The following is a 10,408-nucleotide window of genomic DNA, read 5'->3' on the forward strand; positions in this document are numbered from 1 at the left end:
TGATCAACTCCAAAATGGTTTAATGGAGCATATATGGAATCTGCACCATATCATTTAGTTTTGCTTTCATGAATTATGTAGTTTTTTTCAGGTTATGTAATTTTATTTTTTATGTATTATATAATTTTATTTGTTTAATTATGTAATTGAATGTAGTTTTATTTTAGCAAAATGATGTGTTCATGTCAACTAAAACTCTATAAAATAAAAGTTGATGTGGTGTTAAGATGGTTGTAGGATGACGGTAAAGGTTATACATTATAACATTGTGGTAGATAAGAACTGACGCAAATAATAGTATGATCTATAGACTATATCACTTCAACTAGACTTATTAGCATTGTGCATCGGTCGATGGACGTCTAGGAGTTAATAGGTCCGTCTAGGAGTTAATAGGTCCGAATGATTAGGGTTGGGTCCAAAGGGTAGTCTAGGTAGGACCACGACTACCCTAGAATTTGACCTAAAAATAAACTACGTCTCAGCATTTAGATCCAAAGAAACAAACATATGCAACTTGCAATCTAACTTGATGAATTGAATGCATTATGAGATATTTTGGTTATTTTCTACTCATTACCAAATTAATGAAATATATATATTTATATATTATATTACATGTTAATTTTTTTTGTTCTTGTCTATCTTAGATTCAAACGCAGGGTCCACACATGTAAAATTGTGAATGATATAAATCGACATCTTAAGGTGCAAAGGGTCTTCAAACTTTTCCATAGGTTTTCTTCGAAGATTTAGAGACTTTGTGATCGAACGAGTCCAATCCAATTATGAACTTATTAATTGTTTCATCAGGAGAAAGAAGGTACAAATTTATTTCTCGCCAAAAACATACAAAGATGTTTTATATAAATCATACGCTCCATGTTTTTTCCCTAAAAAAGTAGATGGGTCGCGATCTAACTTTCAAACGGGCCTCCATGAGAAACAAACTCCTAAACAGGCCACAGTATGCTTTCCGCCTGTCACAGCCCAACTCGGCGTGGAGGACGAAGACCACTGACCACTGCCGTCTGCTACCCCCCCCCCCCCCCCCCCCCCCCCCCCCCCCCCCCCCCCCCCCCCCCCCGCACAGAACGCCGCCCGCCGGACCCAACCCTGTGCGTCTCGCTCCGTTGGTTATCTGTGTCGAAAGGAGAAACGGCAGCCAGAGAGACGGAGCCACCAGCCACGGAGGCACTACTAGTGTCGTAACGACGCCACGACGGTGTGTCTGATCTCGCGTCGCGCCGAGGCCCTCCGGAATCCCAATCCTCTCCTCTTCCGCAAGCACCTCGGGTCTGCTGCAGCGCCTCGTCTCTGTGGTCTGGCATCAGAGTCCCCGGGAGAAGAGAATGGTTGCTCTGTCGGCAGGAGCGCTGGCTCCGCTCGCAGGTTGCAACCGCTCAAGCTTAACTTCACCCCCTTGATGTATCGTCTTTCTTGGTTGCCTCGTTCGTTACTCTTCCCCGAATTCCTTTCGTTCTCAGGTCTGTCTCCGCTGCCGTCGTGCAGCGCGGCTCCGTTGTACTGCCGCAGGAGTCCGCCACTTCTCAAGGTGCTGTATCATCAATGGCTCGAACCAATTACGGGCTATTTCCATATGTCGTCAGTTTACATGCTTTACATTTTAGGTCGCCATCGCTAAGACGCGGCCAGCTGTTCACCAATCTGCTCCTGCAAGCTTCCGAAAATGTGCAGCTATGTCAGAACATGGACGTCAGGAACTCCGGACCAATGAGTACCAGCTGGATGATGATGATGAGCCGTTTTGGCTGGCAGTGGTCAGAGACCTTGCTGTGTAAGTGAGGATTGCCCCCCTTGTTGGTTTGTCTGAATGTGAAATTGAATTCTGTTACTTTGTACTGTTAGGGGTTTCAAGGGATTGGTAGCTTTCTTAGCTGAGCAGCCGAGGCAACTGAAGCACCTGGAGTGGCCGGGCTTTCTACACACGGTATGCCCCTTGCATTGTACATGATTGTGATGATTTTGCGCCTTGGTTTTAACTATTTTAAAGCTGCTGCATAAAAAAAGATATTTTCTTACCTCTTGATTTAATCAAGTCTCATCATTGGCAGCTGAAGACGGCCACACTTACTCTTGTATTGGTAGCTATGTTTATTGTTGCATTATCAACTATTGATGCTGCCCTCTGCTACATGCTGGCCTGGCTACTTCGAAAATCTGCCTAGAATAATGGTATGTTACTTGCTCCTTAGATCTGAAGTGTTTACAACTCCCTGGTCCATATTACTTTTGACCTCAGAATGCAGGTGCTCTAGTATCTTGTAATTGATAAATTTAATAGTTGAACCCAGGACAACTTTCTTAGCATTTTATGTGTTTCTAGTTGTACCTTGATATTCATTTTATTCAACTGAAGAAGTAATTACAAACACATTGCTCTTCCAGTTATACTGACTTGCTGCTTCATACACGAATTTAAGTGCTTTCTGGATGCTGCCGGTTTACTGACATGTGATTCATTTTTCAGCTGGAATATCCATGTATTGCTTGAATATGATTTAGCCAGACAGGATAGTAGCAGGCACTGCAGCTGGAACTCAAGCTCTTGTTGTCGTCGAGGTCAGCAATGTTAATCAGACTGGAGGTAGCAGGAAGGTGGATCTTGCACGGTGTGCCATTTTATTTTTGGGAGGATTGAGAAAATCAAAACAGCTGCCCTACAAATAGTGCTGATGTCATGTGATGCAGATGCTCATAGTGGCATTTCAAAGGGTTAATTAGATCTGTGCCATTATAACTTTGCTGTTTTGGAGGCACACCGTTACATGTTGAGGTCCAATTTAACAGAGAAAGAGCACATCATGGATAGGATCCGAGAACTGTGTGTAGTGATTTGTAACTTCTCTTTTATGTTAAGCAGACTTGCTTGTAACTTGTTGGTCCGTCAGCTAGGATATGGAGTATTTTTAAGACATCTGGTCTACTTTGTAGGCTTAACAAGTCTTCCACTCTGATTTCTCATTAGTATTGGATTGGTGAATTCTTATCTAGATTGTCTGCTGTTGAGCTACAAAATGCAACTTACATGGTTTGGTAGTTATGGGAGGCTGCAAAATTGGATTTTATACATCAGAGGAAGGATGCAAATTTTGCAAACATGGTTAACTTCTGTATGAATTAGCAACATTGCATGCCTGTACTACTACTGTACCGATGTGAAAATACTACTGAAGGGAAGTTTGCAGGCTATTATTTGAAATCTGGAGTTTACAGATCCTGGTATGATACAGAAGTCATACAAAAAAAAGTGGTAGATGCAAGAGTTTTGGAAGGAATATATGTATCAATATTTCATGCAATAACATTACTGGCTTCTTCAGATAATGTGCACATTTATAATTGATCCCAGTTGTGATTCGAGGACATGGACACCACAACTATCTGATGCTTTCCTGTGACTGTCTTGGCGTTTGTTGAACTAGAAGTCAGAGACATGACAGATAAATTCTTCATCCAGGTACTTTCATAATCCTCTTCTAAAAGAAAATGTTTGCTATAAGTGCTTCCAAATTTGACGCTGCGACTGCGATTGTGCCTTACAGTTGATTAACATTAATCCTTATGATCGATTCTGGAATCAATTATAACGTGATAGGAAAGGGTGGTGACATGCTGGCAAAGCCACAATAAAGCTGGTTTCATATGTTCATCTCAAATTCCACATCTCCATCCATCCTCATCTTATTTAGAGCCATCTGATCCAAAAAGTACATTCCCCAAAGATGATAATATGCACTGAGCAAGCATAAAAAAATCTGACGCAGATTTTTTTTTCTCTCAAACCCATAGAAGAGCTGTTATCCTTCGTTGGTACTTGGTAGATAGAAAAAATGATCAGATTATGAGCTGATTCCATGGCTGGGATTAGTAATTTTTGCATGTTAAACAATCTGTAGAGCCCCTACATGCTGGTCATCTATCCAGCTTTGCTCTAGCAGCTCACGAGGGCCTTCGCGCCTGCCAGCGAGGGGCCTAGAGAGTGCTGAGTGAGGGTCTAGGAACCCGCTCATTGCTCTGTTGCAAGTAGTAGAGTTTAGATTTTTAGCATGAGATCTCCTGCTCAACCTAACTTGGATGTCCTCACTTTAATATTTCAATGTTCATCTTTGTACTCCTACTCCTATTTTGTCCTCGATCCGTTCTTGCCGCCCGCCAAAGTACAGCAATGTGCCTGCTCGCTTGGCTCCTGGTTCCTGGAGCGCTACCGAGACCGATGGTGTCACTCCATCACAACGCATACTGGTTTCTATGTTTCCACAGGGTCCACGCTAGGAGGATCAGGGAGCCGAGCCCCCTTCGTGTCGCCTTGTGCCACTATGTTTGGAAGGAGTCATCATGTGGACCTGATGCCATTGCTTGCAGTCTGAAGCTCACAGAAGACAAAGTGTGCTGGTTCGCAAGATAAGCTCAAGCCGGCATCGTCACATGGTGCATATTGAGGAACACCAGTACTATTGAAGTAGTAGATTCTGCACACAGATTTTTCATTGCACCTGTACACAAGGTTGCACACACAAACCAAACACATAAGTTATGATATGTTACAGCTGACTGCCCAAATCCAGATCGCTCCCCTACATCTTTCCGCCTAATTGTCAATCTACAAAGCCATCAACTTGAAACAATTCAACTCCACACCCAACCCAAACCAAGTCAACCCGTCCAATACTTAGTACTCCAATATGAGCTAAATATATGACATCAGGAATGTACATGCTAGTGCAAGAACTTGGTAACATGGTGCCCATTTACAATACGCAATACTGACCATCCAGTCATCCTGCAAGAGGAAAAGAAACAACACAAACAGTAACTTTAACCAGTGACAAAACTGCCCAAGGTTGTTAGAATTAAGAATGGATGCATCTGAAGTCTGAAATGGTACCAGCAGTACGGTGTTCATCCAATAGAGGGGGATTCTGGTTCAGAGCCACTGATGGATGTAAACGTTGACAGCGAATCATCACCGAAGTTCAGATGGGAAGTCGATAGACGCCTCACATCGCCAAAGTATCTATTATGGCCAGAGTACGATCTGGGCGTCAAAAGCTCAGGAGTAGCACTGCCGAGAGACAATCGGCGAGGAGTTGGAGTCTTGAGTCCGTTGGTGTTCCCATTTGGCCGGTACCCATTTGCCTTCCTACTTAAGCTGCTCGTCTTCCTTGGGCTTGGTCTAGATCCGAAGATCGCTTCTTTCTCTGCAAGTAGGATGCTCTCCAGCTTCTTCTGGTCCTGCAAGAATGTCAAAGTCAGTTTAAAAAGGTCCTATCGTTTGAGAACTATTTTCAACCATCAAGTGTGATCGGGTGAGCAATTCTACCCGGTACCGTCGATTTTCCTCTTCTTTCTGATGCCGGCTAAGCCTGTACTCTTCTAGTACAGATATTAGGCGTCCCTATCAAAAGCGCACGCAAATCAAGAGGCTAATCAAATAACTTAGTGCATGCACACATTGATCATCCAATTGTAATGCTTACCCCATCATAGAGAAAGGGTTTATTTCTTGCGTTTTCCCAAGCAAAGGTTCGGTTTATCAAGTCGTCCACCATACCTGAAAATTTTCAGGGTCATGAATTGAAGTTACTGAGGTCTACAAATAGTTTTGCAGCACACGTATTGAAACTTACTTGGGATTTTTCTAACCAAAATCCGTGCCTTTTCTGCCCGTTTAAGGTTTATATGAGCACCCCTTCCAGCACTGTACCTCTTTGGGTCCTGCAAAAACCCTTTGGTGTCATTTCTTATGATTTAGCTGATTTACAGGTTTCTCATGAAAAATGACAATGATCAGTCCATTGCCAAGTAGTTCCATGTTTAGCTACACTTAATTAGGTACTTTGTGTGTACATAAAAATGGTGTGTGAAACATTCTAATTCCACTCTAGGGATGCTTCCAGTACCTGGTTATATTCTTCAAGCCAAGCCTCTTCATCGCAAGCAGCAATCCATCTATTTATCCTGTCCATTATATCTTTCCGACTAAGAGACTCTTCTTTCGCTTTTAATATTTGTGACTCAATATTCGCCAGGAGCTCAGAAGGGTCGATGAGGCCTGGTGGAATAGGCACAAGGATAACATTACTTGTGAAAACAAAAACAAAAACATGTGAATATAGTAGCAGAGCAGGATGCAAAAAAGAACAACCAGAATCGATCAAAGCATCAGTCTGTTCAGGGGCCGTGCTGACATCAGGTTCTATGTGTGCATTCTGGCAGATCGCTTCTAACTCTGCCCTCCTTTTCATGACGATTTCCTTCAGTCTGCTGGTCTTTAGTCTTGTTAACCTCTCGACCTCAAATTCCATCTGGATAAGAAATAAAAAAAAACTGAATGGTTACAGTGCGCTGTGAACAAAGTTTAAAGACCCAAACAACAGCAGAGAGGTAAAAGTAAAACCTTCTCGATTGTTTCCTCGGAGAGAACTCCAGGTGACGTGATTCCCTCCTCAGGTAATATGAGGCTGCTCATTACGTTACTAAACTGTCTCTTTTCTTCTTCAGGAGAGTCCATGAGTTTCCAAAGTTGACACAACGACTCCATGATCTCTCTCGCCTGTCAGCAATGGATCATTCGGAAACGTGTTATGGGCAATTGGTAGTAACTTAAAACGAAGAGAAAGGAACCTAGAGAAGACCTTGTGGATTCTAGACTTTCGTTCCGCTTTTAGCTTATAAATTGTACTAGCAAGGCCCTCCAGTGTGCTGTTACTGATATTTCTGGACTGCTCAACACCATTCTGATGCAAACTGGGATGAACTTCGTGTACAGTACTTCCAAAATCAATTCCAAGGACTCCACATAAGGAATGCACTTCATTTATATACTCCAGAACCTTGCGGAGGCGCTCAGACTGAAAGATTGCAAACAGGGATCAGAAAGTGCAGTAGAACACTGACAAACAATGGAAGTTGCCCGCGTTCCTAAATAAGTAAAGGAGCTAAAAGGGTTCCTAGCTGCAGAGAGTTAAGACGAACTTCAACTCTATACAATTAATTAATATATACTACTGTACAGAAATGGCTGACAAAACAAATCAAACAACTTGTCCCTCTTTGGAAAGTGTAGCAAAAACATTAAGGATCTTGAATGGAAATCAGATTATGTTGGAATTCCTCTTAATTTCAAGGAACCAAACAGGGTCTAAGAAGATACTACATCTAGGAATTCGCTTGCACCCCATAATAATACATGCAGAAGAAGCACCTGTACTGACTCTATCGACCAGAAATCTTTCAGTTAGCAATACTAATACCAAAATCTTCAGGAAAAAAAATCACATTTAAAAAAATCTTCAGAAAGGTAACCAGGCAGATTCAGGATGTATACCTTATCTTTCTGAAGGGCACGAAGCTGTGTTTGGTAACTATTAAGCTTCCTCATCGACAAATCGTGTTCCTCAGCAGCAAGACTGCTCGGGTCATCACCCTGATCATTATATTCACTTAGCTCAAAGCGGATCTTCTCAATCTGTGACCTAATATTAGAGAACTGTTTGATCCTTTCCTCTTTCTTGCATTTCAAGCTCTCCAGTACTGGGGCGACGGTGGCAAGTTGTTCCTTGAGTGGTACAACGCCCTTGTCTTTCTGCCAAAGACGCCGTGAAAAGTTATTTCTCGGTCAGTCAGACATGGCACTATCAAGAGCTGTATTTTGTAGGCAATAAAATGAACGCTGTAGAACATATGCAACCCAAACTACTGTGTAACATTGGTAATGTTATTAATTCACGGCAGTTTAGAAAGAACTGACTAAAGCTTGGTGAGAAAGTAAAGTTCAGCATTCGTAGAAAAACAAGTCTCCTCAAGAGGCTTCATATATCTACAGTCCATGTCCATTTCAGCAAGAAGCGAACCATGCATGTCCAATACGCCAACCAACCTAATTAGTGCGTCACCTCATCATCAGCCCATCACCGTGTATAGTTGTATACCTTCAAGTACAGCTTGTGCTCCCCAAGGGTTGCCATCAGAGATGCAACCTCAGCTTCTTTGGCAGCCACTGACTGGTGCAGCTGGACCCTAGTCCGATTGGCATCGTCCACCTTCCTGCGGTAGACTTCCAGGCACTCTCTTTCGATGTCCAGCAACGCCTTGTTCTTCTCGCCCTCACTTTCCCCTACTTCTGCCCAGATTTGCTGATCGCAAGAACCAGCATTGCACGAGTTAATGAGCAAACACTAGAATAGTATTATTACTTGGATTATTAAATACAGATAAAAAGGACACATGCAGTTTCAGAGTACATTTTGGTTAGTCTGGCCTAACTCATGAACTATCTGACCAATAATAGCAATATTAATTTGTAAAGGTAAACGGTAAAGCTCAATTAGGTTAAAAAGAGTTGCTATTGTCCCATCTTAACTGCCTGCTTGCGCTAGCAGAGCCAGCCGGAATAGCCTTTTCGATTGCTCAAGAAGACAAGAACCATAAAGGTGGAAAAAAAGGAGAGCCGTCCACAATAAAGCTACTGCACTGCATCAGGGAATTCGCCTGCCGAGCAGAGCAGTTCACCGCCCGGAAAAGGAGAGAATACAGAGAAAATCGCCTTGCATAACTCAAGGGGCGGATTTTTTTTTTCTTTTCTTTTAACTTCTCTGCAACCATGGGAAAAAAAAACTAAACAGCTGAAGAAACCATGGAACACACAGCTCTGAAGCTGCCAGTGTCATTTTATCTGTATTTATTTGGACTGAAGAAACAAATGACAAAAACCAAACACAGAGGTTCTAGGCAACTAAGAACTGAAGAAACCCAAAAAAAAGAAATTTGGCGATAAAATCTGTAGAATTGCAATTTTTTCACCCAGTTAAACGGGACAAAACCTGAACACGCGCCAAGAGGACGGGTTAACGAAGCACCACGAGGGAATCTCGGAACACGAAGCTAGCAGTGGCATTTAGCAAGCACGCGGGATAAATATGGCAAAAAAAAACGAGTTTCTAAAGCAAGACGAGTACCTGAAGCTCTCTGAGCAGAGCACCGCAGCTGGTACCTGGTTCCATGCCCGAGCCCGAGCCCAAGCCACCGACGCCCAGCATTGAAGAAGCAGAGCAGGCGCAAAGGAGACAGACCTTCGCTCTCCAGTCCCCAGGGACCAGCAGAACGCCGGGGACACGAGCGAGGAGGAGAGAGAGAAGTGAGAGGAGCGGGCAGGCAAGGCAAGCAAGGTTTCAGACTCCCTGGCCCATGGACGGACGCTGAGCTACGGCCTGAGCTAGGCGCCTAGGCCATGGGCAAAGGTGCAGACTGCAGACGAACTTTCTAGCTTCCTATTCCCTCGTCGCCTTGGGATGGGAGAACAACCATACCAGTGATACCACATACCAGCGGCGTACCGAAAAGGAGGCACCGACCGAATGGCAGCAACAGCAACTCTCTCTCAGGGTCAGGGGCCAGAGAAGGTCTTTTTTCATGGTGGGTTTTGGAGTTTCAAGGTGCAAGCCATCTCTGTCTCTCTCTCTCTTTTTATTTTCTTTCTTTTTCTTGCTGCTACGTGAAGCGGTGAAGGGTGAGAGAGAGACCGTGTCTGCAGCTTTTCTCTTCCTCCCAGTTTTGGTTAGTTGGGACTTGAGAGTATTTGCTCTAGTAGGTGGTTTAGGGTGGCTCTTCGCTTGTTTTATGCTGGCTGGGGAAGGTTGGGAATGAGCCACGGCAGACGGCACTGAGAAGCTATCGAGAAGAGATGGAGGGAGGAGGAGGGGTAGAGGGGGCAACGGATGGTGGCCTTTGTTTGCAGTTATTATTTATTAATGGTGTGGTGGTGAGGTGTGCGCCCTGAGGTGTGCATGGATTGGAAGATTCCCCCCAAACTTTTGTCCAGACGACTCCAACAGATGTGGTTTGGGGGCAGTGGTCTTAAAAAACTAACGGAGTGTTTGGTTTGAGGAATGATGTAGTTCATTATCTTTCTACTCCTTACTTTTTTTGTTTGGTTTGTAGAATGGAGTGAGTTAATCCATCACCACCTCATTTCTCATAGTTAGTTTATTTAGTACTAATATGTGGAATGAAGTCATTCCACCAAATTTGAGCAATGGATCCATGATGCACCACTTTATTTTGGATAGAGTGATTCATCAAACCAAACACCTCATAAAAAGATTGATATGAGCCGCTCAGGAAATGATAGTGCACCAATGCACCATACTACTATTTAAATATGGACATAAAAAACTAAGAGATAAAACAACTACTATTTTGAAAGGGCACGAAAGCGTTGCAGGGGCCCTCCTAACTACAATGAGTGTTACCGGGTTAACATTACGTTAATATTAGGAATGACCTTCTAATATTAGACATAAACTAAACACTTACCTACGAAAATTGAGCATGTCTAACCTTCGTCTGTGGCATCTGGGACAGTCAACCAAACACACGCTTAATG

General features: G+C 43.3%; 2 protein-coding genes across 5 annotated transcripts; one reads left to right on the forward strand and one right to left on the reverse strand.

Moving 5' to 3' along the window:
• The first annotated feature begins 1,111 nt into the window (after positions 1–1,111).
• LOC100277535 (SecE/sec61-gamma subunit of protein translocation complex protein) lies at positions 1,112–3,148 on the forward strand. Its single transcript, NM_001151066.2, has 6 exons — positions 1,112–1,392; positions 1,488–1,555; positions 1,632–1,798; positions 1,870–1,951; positions 2,076–2,196; positions 2,492–3,148. Exons 1-5 carry the CDS (start codon positions 1,353–1,355, stop codon positions 2,187–2,189), a joined length of 471 nt encoding a protein of 156 aa, NP_001144538.1. The 5' UTR covers positions 1,112–1,352; the 3' UTR covers positions 2,190–2,196; positions 2,492–3,148.
• Positions 3,149–4,476: 1,328 nt separating this feature from the next.
• LOC100279089 (uncharacterized) lies at positions 4,477–9,737 on the reverse strand. 4 transcript variants are annotated; one of them, XR_002748804.2, is made up of 12 exons: positions 8,982–9,737; positions 7,956–8,159; positions 7,352–7,609; positions 6,660–6,875; positions 6,422–6,577; positions 6,170–6,329; positions 5,925–6,076; positions 5,652–5,739; positions 5,502–5,575; positions 5,345–5,447; positions 4,910–5,256; positions 4,477–4,804 (listed from the first exon to the last, which is right to left on the reverse strand). XR_002748804.2 is itself a non-coding variant. In XM_023300492.2 (12 exons), exons 1-11 carry the CDS (start codon positions 9,060–9,062, stop codon positions 4,924–4,926), a joined length of 1,800 nt encoding a protein of 599 aa, XP_023156260.1. In that variant the 5' UTR covers positions 9,063–9,737; the 3' UTR covers positions 4,477–4,804; positions 4,910–4,923. The 4 variants fall into 4 exon arrangements, 2 of the variants coding, with proteins under 2 accessions (XP_023156260.1, NP_001337207.1); XR_002748803.2 differs by having other exon boundaries at positions 6,167–6,329; XM_023300492.2 differs by having other exon boundaries at positions 5,345–5,419; positions 6,167–6,329.
• Positions 9,738–10,408: the final 671 nt, after the last annotated feature.

The sequence above is a fragment of the Zea mays genome, chromosome 7 (assembly GCF_902167145.1).
Source record: "Zea mays cultivar B73 chromosome 7, Zm-B73-REFERENCE-NAM-5.0, whole genome shotgun sequence".
NCBI lineage: Eukaryota > Viridiplantae > Streptophyta > Magnoliopsida > Poales > Poaceae > Zea > Zea mays.